Source organism: Panthera leo, chromosome C2, assembly GCF_018350215.1.
Source record: "Panthera leo isolate Ple1 chromosome C2, P.leo_Ple1_pat1.1, whole genome shotgun sequence".
Lineage (NCBI taxonomy): Eukaryota > Metazoa > Chordata > Mammalia > Carnivora > Felidae > Panthera > Panthera leo.
In genome coordinates, this window is record NC_056687.1 from 55,576,900 (window position 1) to 55,597,506 (window position 20,607).

A 20,607-nucleotide genomic window follows, 5' to 3' on the forward strand; every position below is an offset into this window, starting at 1 on the left:
CCAGCAAGTTTAGGGCCATCACCAAGTGGAACAGCACAGCAACAAAGAAAGTTTTAGATGGTAGGTGAATGGCTCAGGGTCTGCCTGACTCCTTTAAATAAAAGAGGCTTTCTAAGCACATTGCAGGCACCATTGATTTTACTCACTGGCTTGCATAATAAAAAGTGAATTTTTTTTTTAGCCCAACAGCCAACTAATCTATAATTACAGTCATTTGAAAATATTTCACAACTTGTTCTTTCCAAACCCAGGACGAGCATTTGAAATTAAATATTAATTTTAGGATCAAAATTGTATTAACAATTTTTCCATTACTATTTGGAAATTCAACAGCCACATACTTGAAATCATGTGAATAGTTTGAAATTTCTATAAAACACTGGCTTTAAAATCAAGAGAGCCTTACAAAAGAAATCCTGATTATGGGATTGCAAATTATCCTAATTAAGATGAAACAGAAAAAACAAAGTGTGATTTCTTAGGGATCTCACTAATGGGTTCAAACATAAAGACGTGAGTGAGTGACTGATTAGGTTACCGAAGCAACAAAGTATGAAGGAAGGGAGAGCTTACCACCAAAAGTGAACACACAATGATGGCAAGGACCCCGATACAACAAGGACTGGGAACAATAGCCAAAATGAGCTGAGATTTACTAGAGAGACTAAGAACGGCTTTCAAACTTATTTCAGAATAAGAAGATGACAAATAAAAATGACAGACTTGCTGCTTAGGCCCGATGGTATAATATTAATATAAAACAGAGAATGGTACAATGACAACAATATAACATAATAAAAGAGTTAGCCATAGTAGTACGCAGACACTAAGAAAACAAAACTTTGAGTCCAGGATGCTTCCAGCTTCTCTATCCTGGGACATTGTTTGGGATTGAATATTATAAGAAGGCAACTCTAAGTTTAAAAAAAGTTCAAGCCTCTCACCTGAGAGAAAGCACATCCCATGGGTGTAAAGGAACCAATGAATGTGGGTGTTGAACTAGTCTTTGTGATCTCAAGGGAATCACGAAAAGCAGGAAAAGGAGTAAATAACTGAAGGAGGAGGAATGTCATTATAATTTTCAAAATACAGTCTGAAAATTAAAGAGCTCATATCAACTCTTTCCAAATTTCTAGACAGAATTCAATGCAGAGGGTGATATGAGTCTACTGTGAGGGACGTCAGGCTGTGTGGCAGTGCTGGGAGCCCCCTTCTTAGGAACAAAGTGTCCCTTGGCCCTTCAAATCACATGAGATTGGCAGCTTACTCTCTTCCCACCCCTCTTCCCACTTCTGGGACAACCAATTGTTACTTTTTAAAATCCAAACTGTTGCCAAACTTGTGACATGCCACATAAGTCATATTGAAAACAACTCAAACATTACAGCTAATAGATGTAATAGATGTAAACTGAATTCTTTTTTTTTTACCTTTTTTCATAAGAGAAACTTCCTTTTTTTCTTGTTTCAATGAAAGATCAGTGTCATTTTTATCTAAAACCTGAAAAACAAGCTGTTTACTTAAAGCTGCACAAAAATACAGGATATATCACAGGGTGCAAAATGACCTTGAGTACCAGTGCCCACATCAGAGAGAGAGGCCAGGGGTACAGTTTACGTGCATGTTGTGAAGGGAGACAATCATGTGAGCTGTAGAAAATTATATTGGTGTGCATCTCAAGAATGGTTACATCAAAACTGTCATACATAATTCTGCCATTTCTATATAGGGGTTTTGATACTTCTATCAATATCTGTACATATATTTTAAAAAATCCATATCTTACATGAATGTAACAATGACTCCAACAAACAAGCCAAGTATTTGATTCACCAGGAGCAATGATGGAGCCTCTGCTGTTTTGAGGAGGCTTATCACACTTGTGGTCCATACGGAGCAGACACAGAGCATGAGGTCAATCTGTGTCACGCAATGAAATGTACATCAGTACAATCAGTGCAATGAAAACCTTGGGGAGGTTGCGGCCTGGGACCTGAGGCCCCAAAGTATGATGGGGAAGAAGACATGGATGGGGATGGGGATTACACTTGGGTGTTGACAGAAGGGTCGCCTGGTCATTTGACCGAATTCCTAGAAATCTGCCTAAAAGGGATTGTGGAGCCTTAATGTGTTAAAGCCAGTAGAGTGGGTGGCACTTGAGAGTAAGGGTGTGTGTGTGTGTGTGGGTGGGTGTGGGTGTTTGCTGTCTGGGTTGTGGGGGAAGTGGGAGTTGTGAGAGCTGAGGGGAACAGTGTGCCATCCAGAAGCCGTGTCCGCCATTGCTTTGGGAATCCTGAAGACCCATTTTGCAAGGCTCACACAAGACAAACTTACATTTTGGGAATGTACTTCTTTAGATAAGAAAGAGAGAGAGTTAGTTTATGCCCTTCAGGAAAATGGACCCAGAATGTTCCCTTTGTGTATTTTGCAAATCTGTGAGAAGGTGGGGAAACAGGCAGTAGAAGAGAAAAATGGAGAAGGCAGGGGTAAGGCAAAAGCTCCTTGATCTGAAGACCACCGAACAGGTGCTGAGACACAACTGTGTCCCCACGTCCATGACCTCGTGGAAGGCACGGAGCTGTTGGCTTTCTGGAGCTTGCCCACTGTGTCTGTGTCCTGCGCCTTTCAATCCCCCTCCGCCCTGCCAAACAGACATGGGAGGGAGAGGCTATCTCCCACCTTTTCTCTCCTCCCAGGAAACACAGGCATATATTTTACACGGCACTCTGGAAACTGTGCTCCATCAGGAAGCAGGTTAAATGGGCACACATGTAGCCTAGCAACAGAAGGCCTTTGAGGCTGTCCATCATTGCTGTTTCTATTTCACTCAAGTCCATCAAAAGAAAAGCCTTGTTAGGTAAGGGCAAATAAATAAAACTGATTCTAAGATGCTTTTGTCCATTTTAGAATAGTTTTGTACTTATACTGTAAAAAAATTTGTGCCCCAGAAGTAAATAAAGCGCACGTATTTTTTAAAGTTGATTTTGCAAAATGACCTTAAAATGTACATCTTATTTATCTCTGATGTATCATAAAACTTAAGGTTTTCTTTTAATATGCTGATATATACAGGAAATCTACATGCTTTTTTAAGTGCCTCTAACTTTGAACTAAACATTTTTGACCAGTTTATAAGCAGCATAACAGCAACCATAAAATAAGCTGACAAGAGGAACGATGTGATGCCTCTAGTTATATAATCACTTTATTGTAATCCATGATAATCCTGCTTGGAATGTGTTCATTTTCTTTGGTACCTCTTCCTTGTGATAAAAATCAGACAAGATGGAAGCAACCAAGATTAACAAAACTGACAGCACTCCCAGTAAGGAACTTTTGTTGGTGGTGTTATCAGCACAGCCTCATGAAATTAATTGCTTTTGCATTTTATTGTTTAGTTCCCTGCTTTGAGCCCTGCCTTGTAGCGGCTGTTTCTGTGAGAGCATCAGATATGTCCCCTCCTTCCAAAAATGGCACCCAAACAAAGCTTTCCCATCTGTACTGCAGGAGAGGTTTTCTTTTTTTCTTTTCCTTTCTCGTATTTTCTTTATTCTTTGGCATAGAGATGCTTGAAAGATTTTGGATAAACAATTCACACCTACAGTATTTCCTTTCAAATAACACTGTATAAATATCTGAGTTCGTAGGATGCCGTCTTCTATTACAATGTACTTGTGGCTTTGAAGGTCTGAATTTTTTCAAGTTGAGACAATAAGACAGGCAGTTGTCTTTTCAATGACACTATTTGTATATTTTGATACTACTTACAAAGCTCTTTCATATACATCATTTCATTAAAGAAGTGTTCTCCAGTCTCTTAGGCTTAACTGTGTCTCATACTCTGCAGTTTGGGGATATCTCTTTCCTAAGATTTTACCTCAGTCATGAAACTGATAACACCTCCCACATAGTAAATGAGATTATAGTCAAGTCTTAACATGGGTTTTAGATCCCTTAATTAAAATTATGTTAACAATGAGCAGAGTGGGATTTGTCATTTCTCCAAAGGATGCAGGGGATCAGCATAATACCACATGCTCAATTTTGTGAAGTATCTATTTAAGGGGATAAATAAATCATAAATAAGTTAGAGAGAAAAAAAAAAAAAACATACCACAGCCAGCTGTGTAACATTTATCTAATTCAGCTGTTAAGGATGTTTAAGAACTGGTTGGTATCCTTTTTTCTGCTTTCTTTCCTTCTATTTCTTTGCTCCTCCCATGTCTACCACAAGCATTTACTATTATCAAGGACCCAAAAATGCTACCAGACCAGTAACGCCTTCCTGCCAAACTCAAAGGCCCTTTCTGGGCTCCTGGGTGGCTCAGTTGGTTAAGCATCCAACTTCAGCTCAGGCCATGGCTTGTGGGTTCGAGCCCTGCATCGGGCTCTGTGCTGACAGCTCAGAACCTGGAGCCTGCTTCTGATTCTGTGTCTCCCCCTCTCACTGCCCCTCCCCTGCTCATGCTCTGTCTCTCTCAAGAATAAACATTAAAAAAAATCTAAAAATAAATTCAAAGGCCCTTTCTGTTTTCACTCTTCCATAGTAAACATTATGTTCTAGGCTCCTCTCTTTCATCCATAAATATATTCAATAAAATTGAGTTCCCAGTATGGGTCAAACACTATTATGATAAAGAATACAAAGTCCTGCCTTATGGGCTATTTTCTAGTGAGGGAAAAAAGAGATGTTAAGTAAATAAAAAGACAGCTATGTTAAGTTCTGTGAAGAAAAGAAACACGGGCAAGAGAAAGACAAGAGCCCAGGTACACCACACCTGAGCCCCGCTGCCTTTCCGGACCCTGGTGTTCTCACTCTGCATCCTCCACCTCTCCCCTCTACCACTTTTCCATACACATGCCGGGTACCCTCTTCTCTCAATGTCTTTGGTTTGTTTGCTGTTGGTTTGCTTGTGCCTCCAACTTTTTTCTAGTTTTTCCTCAAACTTCCTTCAGTCGGGCCTTTCCTGCCAACTCTGTGTAAAACTGTACTCACCCTCGCCACGCCCGACACTGACACCTCCTACCCTTTCCTCTGTGTTACTGTTCTCCTTAGCACTTACCATTATCTACCCTGCCACACAGTTTACTTCTTTGTCTTGTCTGTGGTCTGACTGCCCCCACTAGAATGGAAGCGCCACGAGGATGGGGAGCATGGCCCATTATCTTCCTTCTGTATCCCCAATGTCTAGGAGAGTAACTGACACTCAGTATACTCACAGAATCAAAGAAAGTCTTGACAGTACATGCGTGTTGCTGGGGGAAGTGGAGTCCAGGCATTGCAAACAGCCAAGGAAAAGTCAGGGAAGCAAAAATGAGCTTAAGGAGTTGGCGGTCAAGGAAGGTCAGGGTGGCGACAGTGGAATGAATGAAGGGACAAGTGGTAAGGATGAGAATGCAAAGGAGGTCAGGCTAGGTCATCTAGGGCCTCGGAGGGCACAGCAAGAACACTGAATTCTGTTCTCAGTGTGAGCAGAAGCCACTGGAGGGTTCGGAGGAGGAGAATGACGTGATCTGACTTATCTTTTAAATGAAACAGTCGGATTTTTAGACAGTGGAGGCCAACAGAAGCAGTGAAATCATTGACAGGGCCATTGCTGTGGCCCTGACAGAGATGTTGGTGAATCAGTCAGGGTGGTGGCTATAGAGGAGGAAAGCACAGGGGGTCCATTCAAAGGCTGATTAGGCACAATTGGCTGAGAGGGTGAGCACCCCCGTGTGAAAGGAGGAGAGAATTCAGGATACCTCCCAGGCTGTGGCCTGAGTAACTATGAATGGCGAGGCCATTCACTAAGATGGGGAAGCATAAGAAGTCCCTTGCAATTCCTTCTTCCCTTGATTTCTATAGCCTTCTGTGTCCCAAATCTCCTAGGACATGAATTTTTCTGTCTACACTTAATCCTTCAATGAACCTGTTAAAATTTCAGGGGGTTAAACTTTCACCCTTATGCAAACAATGGCCTGATCAGCATCATCAACCCTAACTTTTCATCTTTGCTCCAGTTATTTCCAACTGACTTCAGGGTGCCTGCACTGGAACATTTTGCTGAAACTTCAGATCTTTAGTCCCACATTTGCCCACTCAGATCCCCTGGTCAGCTCTTCTCTTCCTATTTGCAATAACATGTTGTTCCAGGCTGCCGTCTCAAAACTTCTGTCACTGTTTAGTCTCCCATGCTCCTCTCCAATTTCTGCTCATTTTCCTTCCAAATGGTTCCATTTTCCTTGTCATCCTTATACTACAATCTTTAGGCAGCAGATGAGACTTGATTCTTTGGTCTTTAGTTTCTCCTTTGCCCAGTAGAGTACAGCAGCTTTATCACAACCCAGTTCATTTTTTTTTTAATTTAAAAAAAAAGTTTACTTATTTTTGAGAGAGAGAGAGAGAAAGAAAGCATACATGGGAGGGGCAGAGAGAGAAGGAGACAGAGAATCCCAGGCAGACTCCATGCTATCAGCACAGAGCCTGATGTGGGGCTCGTACTCACAAACCATGAGATCATGACCCAAGCCGAAACCAAGAGTTTGGACACTTCACTGACCGAGCCAGCCAGCCGGGCACCCCCGAATCAAGTTTTCTAAGTGAAATCTCCATGGTTAAATGTTCCCTCTCAAAAAGTACCCACAGATCCTGACTGGTTACTACCTCAAGTTCAAACTCTTTACCTGGCTTTCAAAGCCCTTCTCAATGTTATTCTAAGTTATCAGAACATAATGTCAGTACTTCTTAACAAACTCCCTCTGCTATAACCAGACGGCTGTCCTCAGAATTTTCTAGAAGCACCACATACACTTTTGCCTCCACACCTTGGCCACCTTTGCCCATGCAGTTCTATCTGGTGTGCCTTTCCCTCTTTCCCTCTTGTAAATGCTTCCCACCTTTCAAGACAAATGCAAGTCCTTCTCTTTCCTTTTTATTTACTCCAGCCCATACTGATTTCTTCCTTTCTCTGAGAAACTATGAATCATAATTACAGTTTCTATTATTATTAATAGCCAAGCATCTTATCTATGTAACCCATACAAGACTGGAATCTCGTAGCAGCCTTGATTCTTGCATGATACATCAGAGCAGAACCTGGGTCCATCTCCCAAAAACAAACCCATCTCTATGAAGCATTAATAAACATAGACTTTACTGAAGACTGTGTTCAGAAATGGAAGCAATGGTGATACACGGCAAAAATCAATTTCAAATCACCATGAGGCACCTCTATATCTATTTCCTCAACCGTTGCCTGCCTTCTCACCTCTCTCCCCACACTTTCCCCTCCAGCCTCTCCAATTCCAATTCCACAACACCAGGTTTTCAGCTTCGGGATTACCCTTTTCCTTCCCTCAACCCCTCACACACACCCCCTCTAGCTCTCCCTTTGCTTCCACAAAGTGATTTCATTCTCTCAATTTTCATTCTTTACTCCCATCTCCTGGCCCAACCAATTAAGGCTTGAATTTTCCCTCTTCATAAAATGGCTTTTAAAAATGTTTTTCATAACACAAATAACTATTTTCATTCTGTGCACAAATCATCACATTAATTCTCATAAAAACCTTGAAAGTAGATAGTATTATTATTCCCATTTTATAGACAAGAAAACAGAAGACCATAAGTTGATACAACTGACAAGCGGCAGGTAAGTTTGAATTTGAACCTGGGTCTGTCAGAGCACAGAGCCTGTCAACGTTCCGTAAAATAATGCTAACACGTGGTTTTGTAAAATTATCTTCCAATTTTCCTGCTCCTTTAGAGCAAGTATCATATATTTTTCACGCGTGTCTCTCAAAATCTCTAACATAGTACTGTTCAATACATTCGTCTTAACATTCGTGGTTGCTGGCAGTCACTGGCACTTGAATATTCAGATTCATAAGTTGCTCAAGAGATTTTCCTTTAGGTCCGGCGCTGGCTGTATCATATACTGACTCTGTGTCTGTTGCAAGTCTGCTGGTGAGTTGATGAATTATGCTGTGGAGAGTGAGCATAGACCATTTTTCCTCTGAAGCCCTCAGGGCAGCTCTGGTTTGTATCTCATAAAGGAGCTGGCTCCGCCTGTGAAATTTCTGATGCCGTTAGCAACAATCACAGCATTCTACAAGTTCGTATAGAAGCAATGGTAACATCATCAACCAGGAAAACTAAGAAATGGCCTGTTTTTGAAGGTAAGGCAACTTCGATCATCTGAAATCATGTTTTTGCGATACCCGAGCAGTTTCCCATTAAAAAACAATTTCTATTAGGAGTTGGAAAAATGATACATATTTAGGGTGAATGCAGCTGATTTAGGGACTGGCTATGCAGGTTGTTTTTCTTCTCTCTCTACTTGCTTTGCGGCTGAGTCATCTTTTCACCTCATTGTCATATAGCACTGCTGACCAAACAGAGCGCTGTTAACTGTTATTTTTGGGGTGCCGTGGTTTGGTCTTGTTTGGCTGCCACAGAGGATAGACATAGACACTGGAAACTCATCAGCTATTCCAGATGTCCCCCAGATTTTGTGACATGCCACGGAGCCCCTGTCAGTGGCCCTAGGGATTCACAGCCGGTTGATGACTTTCCTGAGCTGGAATCAGCCTCTTTTGAAAGATGCCCCCAAATGCTAACCAGGTGTAACTGGTAAAGGACTTAGTTCTGAGACAGAAAGATGCTTCCACCCACTCATTCCTTTATTCATATATCTTTCTTTAGCCCCAGAGAGTGCCACATTCTGGGCTAGACAATACAGGTTACTTCTTTCATAGCAAATACAGAGACTCCACTGCCAAACTCTTGAAATACATCTGTCAACGACGATCTGGCCAGTAAGTTTTCTAAAGTGTCTGCAGAAAATGAAATGAATCCATCTGCCAATCTGTGCTTGAGGACAGGTGCAAGCCAAAAATGACTGAAATGGCCACAGAGGACAAAAAGACTCAAGTCAGTCCAACCAAAATGTTGGTATTATTCCTGGTTATTAAATAGGCAGGTCTAGGGGGCACCTACGTGGCTCAGTTGGTTAAGTGTCAAACTCTTGATTGTAGCTCAGGTCATGATCTCACATTTTATGGGATAGAGCCCTGTGTCAGGCTCTGTGCTGACAGTGTGGAGCCTGCTTGGGATTCTCTCTCTCCGTCTCTCTCTCTGCTCCTCCCCCGCTGGCACCCCCTCTCCTCTTTCAAAATAAACTTATAAAATAAAGTAAAATAAAATAAAATAAAATAAAAATAGGCAGGTCTAACCTAACCTGAAATAACCACAACAAATGTTCTTTCACTGTCTGAGCAACCTAGCTTTGCTACTGATATTCAGAGCAGACACACAAAAAAATGATTATTATAAAATTTGGAAAAACAGCAAATACCAGTATTCAGGAAGGCGGTAAATGCTGCTTCATATTAGAGTCAGAAAATATGCATAATGTCAATTTGGAACACATACTCCACCAAGATGAATAAAAGCATAGACACGTGCAACAAAAAGTTGGTACTTTTATCACTCTGACTTGAGTGTCAGAAAATTATTCCCACTCAACTCTCAACTTCTCTAACTTACTGTTGGCATTTGTAATTTTATTCCCCTGGTGTTACTGAATTTTGAAAGTTTCTTCAAACTGATCATTTCCTTTCCTGACAATCTGCTGGAGTTTGGCAGCCTAATTTTCCCAGTCACCTTTCAGAACAGACACCCTAGGACACCTAGTCTGTACGGTCTCTTCTTACATCTCATCTGGTATGATAACTTGAGACGGTGACCTCCTTGCTAGGATGCTTGGTAATCTAGTCCCACTGCTTTGCTTTTATTTTTATTGCTTCTGCTAAGCATAGGGTAGTGACAGCTGATCAGATGGCTTCATTTTGAAGGGCACTGGGATGGTATGGAGTTCAGATGCCAAAATTTTGCCTGGAGTAAAGCTGAACTGCCAATATATCACATAGCAAGGCACCAGAGTTTTTAATTGAACTTAGACAAACTTTTAATTACAATAGTACCGCAGGGCAATGTTCTGGTAAAGCAAAACTGTGGTAACCTTCACTCAGACATTGATTCCCCTGACAGAGGCTAGTGCATTATAAGAGGTGACCTAAAAGAATTTCTTCTTCCTCCCATCTGGGGTTAACTAGGAGATATTTTGAACCTTACACGTAGGATTCAAAATGCCTGAGACAGAAGGAGTTCAGAATATCCAGTATTCATCAAAAGAGAGGGCAGGGACGTATTTTGAGCATGGAAGATGAAAAATAATAGAATTCTCTGGAGGCCAAAGATCAGGCAATGCCAGCTCATGGAAGGGGTTGATGGCCAAGTTAGGACCACAACCACATTACTACAAGTGATAGCCCTGGACAAGGAAAAGATTCTCCTTTCCAGGAATCATCCCTGTGATGATGATCCTGATGATTACTATGTGACTCCGGGTTGACAGGAAAGATTAGAGTCAGGTCTTAAGCAGAAAAGATCTTTACTGGATAGATCAGATTTAGGGTATATAAGGGGGGGAAATGTGCTAAAGGGAAGTTAGCTTAATGTGGGCAAGGAGGATGGATTGATTTTTTGAAATGAATTCAAGACTTTTGGCTGGAGAAGGCCCATCTATGGAACTTAGGAAACCTGTATAAGCCCAAATGCTAATTATTAATCAATGCAGTATTTATTTGTACCTAGAAATCCTCACCCCTGAGTAAAGTGTATTTGTGTACTCCAACCAACCTGTGTGGAATGGGCTGGGTGAACGGACATGGGGGACAGTATATGGATGACAAGTGGAGAAGTCATAAGGAGATGCAGTGAAGAAACTGAGAGTTCAAGCTGAACAGCTGGGGCTCAAGGTAATCACTTCCTGGCAGTGTAACTCTGAGCAAGTTTATTTTCCCCACCTCTAAGATGGGGATGAAAAGAGAACTTACCCCTCAAGTTAAAAAGAGAATTGGATGAGATGATATATGTGAAGCACGGGGCCTCAATTTCATCATGGCCACAGAGAAAGAGGAAAGGCCAATCCCACTAAAACTAACATATCCAGGCACACACACAGCATAATTTCAGAAGAATACAGTCTTACAGGGTCAGAGATAATAAATCTGGATCACATTTGCTACCCTGAAGTGGTGGAGGGAACTGCAGCTGAGCTGACAAGCTCATGAAAAATAACAAAAGAAATTTGCTGCAGTGCAAACAGATAGCCCAACACGTATTATCCCCAAAGGTCCAATGGGGAGGCTACCTGGGCATTTTGGAGAGGTCTGAAATGTTCTTAAAAAACTCCTCATTATTTTCATGACACTTTTTTAATCTATAGAAAATGCATAGAGTTTTAACTGAATCCCAGTTGGAGACTTCCACAGTGCCAGATGACGTGCAAGGTCTTACCAAGAACACTCTCATTGCGTGGACTTTGAAAACGCATGGACTGCACTGGCTAACAGGCCAAGTATAAATTAATATCAACATGGAAAAAAAAGGCTACAGAGGCAACACCAGTGAACTACATGATCAGAAAAGCAACTGGAGATAAGGAAAACGAAACCCAAAGTGCCACACAAATGATTTGGGAGCATGTTAAATGTGAGACACAGTGTGGAACACAGAGACAAACATTAAAAATGACTAGAAAATGAGGATTATCTCAGTGAGAAAAGAAAACAAAAGAATATGTTTTCCTAAAAAACAGCTTCAATAGACCATAGGCCTTGAAGAGAAAGGAATATGAGGAGCATTCCATCAAGAATGAGGCAGAGGGGGGCGCCTGGGTGGCTCAGTCGGTTAAGTGTCCGACTTCAGCTCAGGTCACGATCTCACAGACCGTGAGTTCAAGCCCCGCGTCAGGCTCTAGGCTGATGGCTCAGAGTCTGGAGCCTGCTTCCGGTTCTGTGTCTCCCTCTCTGTCTGCCCCTCCACCGTTCATGCTCTGTCTCTCTCTGTCTCAAAAGAAATGTAAAAAATAAATAAATAAATAAATAAATAAATAAATAAATAAATAAATAAATAAAAGAATGAGGCAGAAGGAGTGGAGGAAGAAGTCAGGTAAAAGGGTGAAACAGTGGTAAGGCTGAGTGCCACAGATGAGAGGTCTCGGGAAGACAAGGGATACCATGGCCGCAGTAACCAGCAATGTCAGATTCAACAGAGATCTGAAAAGCCATCAACATTCTCGCCATTTCAAAGTTGCACAACTGTCAGGAGGACAGCCAGAGTGAGGTGAGCTCAAAATTTGGAAGAGAGAAAAAGGAAGTACGTTAATATGAAAAAAATCCGTTCAAAAGGCAGACTGACAGACACAACCAAAGAAAGAATGTGCTTATCAGCATGGACCTGTTCTCCATACATTGTGAAGATACATTCCTAGGAGCACAGATAGACACAGGGCCTGGGTGCTGGGCTAGCGCCCTTTTAGCGTTAGTCACATTGGTAACATCGGCCCTGTCATGAATTTTAAGGGAGGTGGATATGGCAGCCTGTCTTAGCTGGAAGCCTTTTAAATATTCAGGCACATAACTCACCAGTAACTGTCAGCCTGTAATCGGCCAGCCCATGCAGATTGGCATAAAGGGTGAGAATGCATGGTGTAAGTCAGCATGTGCCTTCCAAGTGGACAGAGGCTGTGTTTATCTTACAAATGACCCAACTGCCATTATGCTCTTATAAAACAGTCTCATGAGTTTGGATAATGAAAAATCATCCCTGTGAGATGGACCCTATTTGATATACAGAACATATATTTCTGAGCCTATTACACTTGAAAATAAGGCCCAGGGCCCCAGTAACTTCACCAAAATAATAAAACCACCTGATTGTGAGGGGGTGCGAAGTATTGTGTATGGTATCGAATTGTTCCTCTCTAAGTGATAACCTTTTGCAGCATTGTTAGCCCTCAGTGCCTTCCTTCTTTAAATTTTTTTTTTCAACGTTTTTTATTTATTTTTGGGACAGAGAGAGACAGAGCATGAATGGGGGAGGGGCAGAGAGAGAGGGAGACACAGAATCGGAAACAGGCTCCAGGCTCCGAGCCATCAGCCCAGAGCCCGACGCAGGGCTCGAACTCACGGACCACGAGATCGTGACCTGGCTGAAGCCAGACACCCAACCAACTGCACCACCCAGGCGCCCCAGTGCCTTCCTTCTTTAAATGAGACAGGTACAGAGTCAGAATTAAAGCATGCGCACATATACACATACACATATAAGCACTACAAGTAGAAGATAACTGGGTATAAGCCCAGGAGTGAAGAAGAACCATTTTTTAATTTCTGAGTTTAAGAAAGTACAAACAGACAAATATTCAGAAGTAATTATGTCCTACTGAAATTCCTGCAACTACAGCCAAACAGAGAAATTAATGTGCATCTGTGGATAATGCATATTTATCCAAATTAATTAGACACACTGAGTTTGAGAACAGACTTCCTGCTAAAATCAATGGGGCACAAACAAATCCTAACACACACACACACACACACACACACACACACAAGTAACACAAAACTTGAGAAATATTACATGAAAAGCCTAGGGAGGTGACAAAGCAATGGCCATGTGGAAAACATGCCAACCAGATTCTGGAAAGCAGGCTTTGACTAGTACTGCTCACAGGTGCAGCTACATCATGGTTTGCTTCAAAGAGGCGGTGTTATTTACAACACTAGTTGAGCTTTCTCTTCCTTTCTGGCCACTGATTAAATTTTGACCCTTTTCCTTTTGAAAACAGAGTAAAACCTTGGATTTCTAGTAACTTGGTCTGAAAGTGTTCTGCAAGATGAGCAAACATTTGTAATTAATTTTAACTTGATAAATGAGCAATGTCTTGCAACATGAGTAGTACGTGACACTGAACATCACATGATAACAACTGAGCCAATGGTTCTTCTCTCTCTCTCTCTTTCTCTCTCTCTCGTAGGATTATGGGTGATCATCTCCCATGCTCGGATTCTCAGTCTCAGGCCACAGTGTTTGGCAGAAATCAGCGATTTTTCAGAACGTTGGAAGGTGCCTGAAACAGGCACTAATGTATTTTTTTTTGTCAATTCAAAGCACCTATGGACAGTCCTTTGTTTTTCCATACAAGAGTAAGCTTAGGAAAGCTTTGCTTCAATCTAGGTCAGGCTGCCTGCAGATATAGACCCTTTCCTCTGCTGCCTTATTGCCAGTTACGTTAAATACAGTATATGGCACGAGTTTATTATACTGTACTGTAGTCAGCATCGTGCGAGGGTATACAATGGCCCCCCATGCATCAATAGGTTGAAAAGAAAGGCGGTAAGAAGGAGATGATTACAGTGGAAGTTAAGAAGGAAATCATCGAGAAGTACAAATGAGGTGCAAGTGGCTGAAATTGAAAGATTTTATAAGAAGTCTACGTCTGCATCTTTTCCAGTGAGATTAGGGAAGTGTGTAAAATGTGGGAAACAGTGCAAAATTTTATAGAAAAGCACTACCTGAAAAAGGCTGTAGCAGTGCAAGTGATGAATCTATTTAATGACAATGCAATGTCACATTTCCACAAAATCATCAAAAGGAGGCAAAAGCAAGTGTCATTGGATAAGTTCCTTGTTAAAGTTGCAGGAAAAGAAAAAGATTCCATTGAGCCAATAGACAGCAGTGATTCCGTCAGTGATAGTGAAAGCTGTCCTACACAATAACCCTCCTCTCTTGTCTCCCTCACACCAGCCACAAAAATTTTCAAAGGTAAGTGCAGGTTAATTTGTTTACTTTTCTTTGCATTTTGTACTTTCTTTATTATTTTGTACTATATTACAATATTGTAATCATTTTTATATGAGTATTTTTGAAGTGTGGAATGAATCAACTGAGTTTCCATTGTTTCTTATGGGGAAATATGTTTTGATATGCAAGTGTTTTGGATTACAAGAATGTTTCCCAAACAAATTATGTTCACAAACCAAGGTTCTACTGTACTTTGGTGTTCCCTTTCTTCGGAACCTGGATTTAGTTGTTCCTTTTTGTCGATATAAAGGTTTTTCCTGCACCCTTTCACAAATCACATCCTTCAGATGGCTTCTTCAAACAATGATAGTTTATTGATGAAGTGATGTGATGCCTGAGAGTAAGGGGGTAGGTAAGGGATGTGGATGAGATAAGACTGGCCATGAGTGGGTCACTGCACAGCTGGGAAATGGGCACACAGGAGCTGACTGTAGTATGTCTGAAATTTTCTATAATGAAAAATTTTTTAAATAAAACCTCCATTATTGTTATACCATGTCCTTTCTGACGATGATTTTCTGCTGATGGGCCAGAAATTAGGCTGAAGTCTGAAAACCCATGTTCCTTATTGGCTCACTGGCAAATAAAACTTAATCCACAATTCCAAATAGCATTTTGAGATATCTTACCTAAAGACAGATATGATGAGGCCAGTCCCCTTTCTAAATACTCTCTCTTATATTATCATGTCAACAAATAGCAAATATCTAGGTGACTACAGTTATTCTTAAAGTTTAGCTATAAGCTTCTTGGTGATCAAGGTAAAAAGAGAACTATAGTGAGTAATAAAATTCATATTCTGATAAAAGGAAGCACTGAATGGATTTTTTCCTGACGTTAAATTCTAATATCTAAATGAACTCTTAAATTATAGTACAAAGAACACTAGGTAACAAAAGGGATGTCTTTAACATAGCTTCACAGATGAAGTATTCCTCATAAGGCCAGTCTTTGGGTCAATTCTTCCTAAATACCAAAGGCTTTCTTTCATTCTTGGCTCAGTAAGGCAAAGCAACTCTGCTGGGATCTACAGTATAGTCAGATCCATAGCTCTTTGATGATGACTGAAGTTAGAATCAGGGATACATAATCTAGGGGAATAAACAGAAATATATCTGCATTTCTTGAACATACTTTTCTAGGGCTTTTCCCAGTGGCCTAGTGTAAGTCAGTTTAGAATTATACTTTCTGGCGAGGATCTATAATATGAATTACAGAAAGGGTCATATGCTTTGGATTTGGGCATGCAGGTTTCAGGATGACCTTCAAGTTATGTATATAATTTATATGAATTTATACACTACTAAAGCTTTTTCACCTTGACAACTAAAACGAAAAACATCATGGACTAATGGTCTGGAGGTACGATCCCAGTTACATTTTCACGAGTTCAGGTAGCCTTGGGTTTGTAACTAACTTTTCTGAGTCTTGTTTCTTCACCTAAAAACTAGGTTATTCGATTAAATGTTCCAGCTACTTTGAGGTACTAATATAACATGCTTCTTGGATTCCTCTAACCTTCATGAATGGGAATAAATATCAAGGTGTCACTTAGTCGGTAAAATTTATCTCACCAGGATTATATCTGGATCGCTGTTGCTGGTTTCAACTTCGGTCAAAGCCTTACATTCTGGCACAAGATTTTCGCTCTGCTTCCTACTCATCTCCCTAGAAGAGACCTATGGCAGGATATCAACAAAAAATACATGAGAGTTAGCAGCAATCACTGGTACACATTAAATCACCTTTATTCAGCTTCTGTTAATTTCTGCACAGAAGCAAACTTCTGTAGGATAAATAGGACATTCAATATCTGATATTTGCCCTCAAGAAGTATATGATGTAAGTAAGTACTTACAAAAGTTAAATGACAATATACAATAAAGTAAAACTATCATAAGGCAGATTAAGCACAAAATGAGTGCTGTAGACTATGGGGATCAACAGTGAATCAAAGGGCTTGTAGTAGTTTGCAAACAATCTCCCTGAATTATTGCCCATACACTGAATAAATAATGTCTCATATGGATATACACATTGTTCTTAAAATTTATGTAGATGTTGCTGGGGGGACATAAAATATCATTCATTTCAAAATATCTATGATGGCTTTCTCTTATGTAGTTCTTTTATTTTATTTTATTTTATTTTATTTTATTTTATTTTATTATTTTATTTGAGAGTGAGAGAGACAGAGGGAGGGCAAGTGAGAGAGCAGGGGAAGGGCATAGAGAAAGGGGGACAGACGATGTGAAGCAGGCTCCTCACTGACAGCAGCGAGCCCTATGCAGGGCTCAGACTCACGAACTACAAGATCATGACCTGAGCCAAAGTTACACACTCAGTCAACTGAACCACCCAGGTGCCCCTTTATATAGTTCTTAACCAACAGATCCTAGGCATGTCTAGTATTATGTGAGATGTCTGCGGTAATTTCTTGAAAAGATATCCTCATACTTAAAAAGGTGGGAAAACAGCTGATATGAAACATTTATGATACAGGGAAAGGTCTCCTTTGATTGGCATGGCTAAAGGTAGACTCTCAGCTTCTCGAGAGCAAGAACTGTGTCAGTCTCTGAGTTCTAAGCACCTGGCCCAGCATAAATGCTTAGTATAAGTTTGCTCAGTGAATTAACAAAGGACATCGAGAGAAAATTAAAAGGAATTAAAAGATGCAGATGTAGGAAACAATAAGAGTATTATTTTTATTGGGACCCTTGCTTTCAGGAAATGGGGGACAAAGTTGTTTAGCATAAAGGAAGGGGCAACTTCTGAGAAATACAAGACTGTGATAAAAACCATTCTCTAGGAAGAACAATTAATTAATTACCTCTGTTAATAAAGCTGAACTGTGGTACATTTAAGCTAAAACATTAGCTAATGCGAGAGCCATTCTTATCAAGCTTTTGGGAAACATTACAAGATTTACATGGAGCATATCTGCCTTCTTAATTCCATTTACTTAGGCTAATGTTAAAATTAATTACACTTCCTGCACTTCCTCTGGTAGTGGTAATGCTCAGTGTATTTACTGGACAGGATGTTAGAAGTTTATTGGAAATAACCCTCAACTGATTGAAAGTTGTTTCAACTGCACTTTAAAATTTGGTTAAATTCATTTTTCAAATGTTTATAGAGAATTCCACAGTCTCCTCATCTATCTTCTTCAATTCTTAATCTAGACTTCAAATATTTTAAGAGAATGAGCTACCCAAAAATGGAATGAGAAAGGCTACCTTGGGAGGTAATAAGTTTCTGTCACTAAAGATTTTCTAAGAGTCTATACACCATTTGCCAAAGATTTTACAAAAGAATGTGTGAGATATTTTTGCAGCACAACAATTATTCAGAATAATTCCTTTTGAAAGAACCATGCTGAAAATATCTTGTCTCCTACATTGCTGAACACAGTATCTTTACACAGGGTGAAGTTCGGTGGATATTTGCTGATCAAATCAGTTTATTGCTTCCAGTGTCTATGGCAATTTATTTGAATATTTTCTCTGGTGGCCCATCTCTACTCTTTAAGGGTAAATTTAATTTTAGGGAAGACTAAAAAGGCATTAGAAATCAAATTTGATGAAGAAGGCAGATAACCTAGGCAATGAATTTCCGCTAACAAAAGATTTTAACCGGTAGTGAGATATTGTCTGTAACCGCTTAGCACTGAATCTGGCACAGGTGAATGCCCACTCAGTTGGAGGTATTCTTATTATTATAAGCTGAATCTAAGAGCAAGTTCTCAAAATGGAATTAAGCTAGAGTAACACTCTAAGAATAAAAGTGTAGTGAGTCTTTTAAAAGAAGCAAACTCACTTGGGAATTACGTGGTGGTTCATTTGTTAAAAAATCAGTCTCAACACTTAATTGTATTATCGACATTACATCCTATTTTTCAGAATCTCAACTAGAGGGGTAACTACCGATTATGAAATAAAGCTAAGCATTTTTGCTATAAAGGCACTGAATGCAAAATCCTCAAGGTTACAGGCTTATCCTATATGCATAGTCTCTCTTAAATACAGATTTTAAATCCTTTTCCCATCCAGGCAGTTTCTGGGGTCCTTCAGTTGGTTGAACTCTCCACACACTGTGCTGATGTGCTGATATTTGCCACCTGACTTTTCCTCCAAAAGAGAATAGAGAAGAAAAAATAGAAATTGGGACCCTGTCCTGGAAAGTCAGATGACAATGTATATGCTATAATTAGAGAGCTTTAAAAATGTGAAAATGAAGCAAAACTTTTACCCAATGCTATTTCCAGAATAAGTGAATTACTATACATTTTGTGACTAAGAAAAGAAAAACAAACACCTGAGATCTCTTGGCTAGTCTGATATTTTCTGGCAGGGCTGCTGGACGTCTCTGCTGTTGAGGTTTTGCTTTCTTCTGCATAGACTTCTTCATAATGTTAGCTTCTGCAATGTACTCCACCTCAGAGTCTGTCCCTTCTGTGTCTTTTTTCTGGCCTCTGTGGCTGACAGAAAGCTCAAAGGACGCAAGAGACTCCTGCTTCAAGTCCTGGCCCCAAGGCCTGACTTTCTCAGTTTTTGTATTTTCCTTGAATAACAAAGAACATGTTTTCATTATTTGGTAGCCATCTTATTTTTAATTAATTGTCATCTCCCTCAAAACCTTATGAAATGAGGTGATACTTATTACTAATAAACACTTTAAAAAGCAGAAATGTAGAAAACAGACTTTAGCACTGTTTTAGCTCATTCAGAATTTGATTCAGCAGAGCTGGGCTGAGTCCAGAAATCTTCTGATTCTAAAGATGGCAGAAAAGTACAAACTGAGAATGTGGTATGCTTCCTGACTTCCTCCCCACAGCGACTTACTTGCCTTTGGTTCCCTGGTGCGTATACATCAGTAATCTATTTATCTTAAAGGCTGGATGGGTTTATCAATCCTGTATTAATCTTACCTGCCTGTTAAGAAATATGGATAACTACATAGGGGCACTGTACCACAATGTTTATAGCAAGCAGCGCTTTCAACAATAGCCAAATTATGGAAAGAGCCCAAATGTCTATCAACTGATGAATAAAGAAGATATGGTTTATATATATAATGGAATACTACTTGGCAGTGAGAAATAATGAAATCCTGCCATTTGTAGCAATGTGGATGGAACTGGAGGGTATTATGCTAAGTGAAAATAAGTGAGTCAGAGAAAGGCAGATATCATATGTTTTCACTCATATGTGGAATTTGAGAAACTTAACAGAAGACCATGGGGGAAGGGAAGGGGAAAAAATAGTTTCAAACAGAGAGGGAGGCAAGCCATAAGAGACTCTTAAACACAGAGAACTGAGGGTTGATTGGGCAGGGGGGCGGGTAGGGAGGAGGGGAAAATGGGTGATGGGCATTGATGAGGGCACTTGTTGGGATGAGTACTGGGTGTTGTATATAAGCAATGAACCACAGGAATCTACCCCCAAAGCCAAGAGCACACTGTATACACTGTATGTTAGCTAACTGGACAATAAATTATATTAAAAAAAAAAAGATTGGAAAATTCAAAAAATAAAATTAAATTAAAATTAAAATAAATTAAATTAAAATTAAAATTAAAATTAAAATGTCAGCCCTAAACCTGGTCTAAAATAATGTACTTCTGGGGCACCTGGCTGGCTCAGTTGATAAAGCATCTGACTCTGATCTCAAGGTCATGGAACCTACTTAAAAAAAATAAATAAAAAATAAAAAATAAAAAATGAATAAATAAAAGTGTAGAGTTTTGCATGTGTGCATGCATGTGCATGCTTGTGTGTAATTGGTATAACCGGAAAGCCCTAAAGTTTAAAAGATATTCCCTCTAAACTCTAAATTTTAGATAATAACAGACATTTGAAGGATATAATGTAATATGACATTTAGGAAACACAAGGAATAATGTAGGAATTAAT

At 40.0% G+C, this 20,607-nt stretch overlaps 1 protein-coding gene across 4 annotated transcripts in view; it reads right to left on the reverse strand.

Annotated features, from left to right (window-relative positions):
* MORC1 (MORC family CW-type zinc finger 1) overlaps window positions 1-20,607 on the reverse strand; it is a 163,768-nt gene that overhangs the window by 23,748 nt on the left and 119,413 nt on the right. For all 4 annotated transcript variants that reach the window (XM_042903391.1, XM_042903388.1, XM_042903389.1 and 1 more), the window contains 3 exons: window positions 19,010-19,255; window positions 16,270-16,374; window positions 1,431-1,500 (listed from right to left, as the gene is read on the reverse strand). In XM_042903391.1, the coding sequence (XP_042759325.1) occupies window positions 1,431-1,500; window positions 16,270-16,374; window positions 19,010-19,255 (421 nt within the window). The remainder of the gene's footprint in view (window positions 1-1,430; window positions 1,501-16,269; window positions 16,375-19,009; window positions 19,256-20,607) is intronic.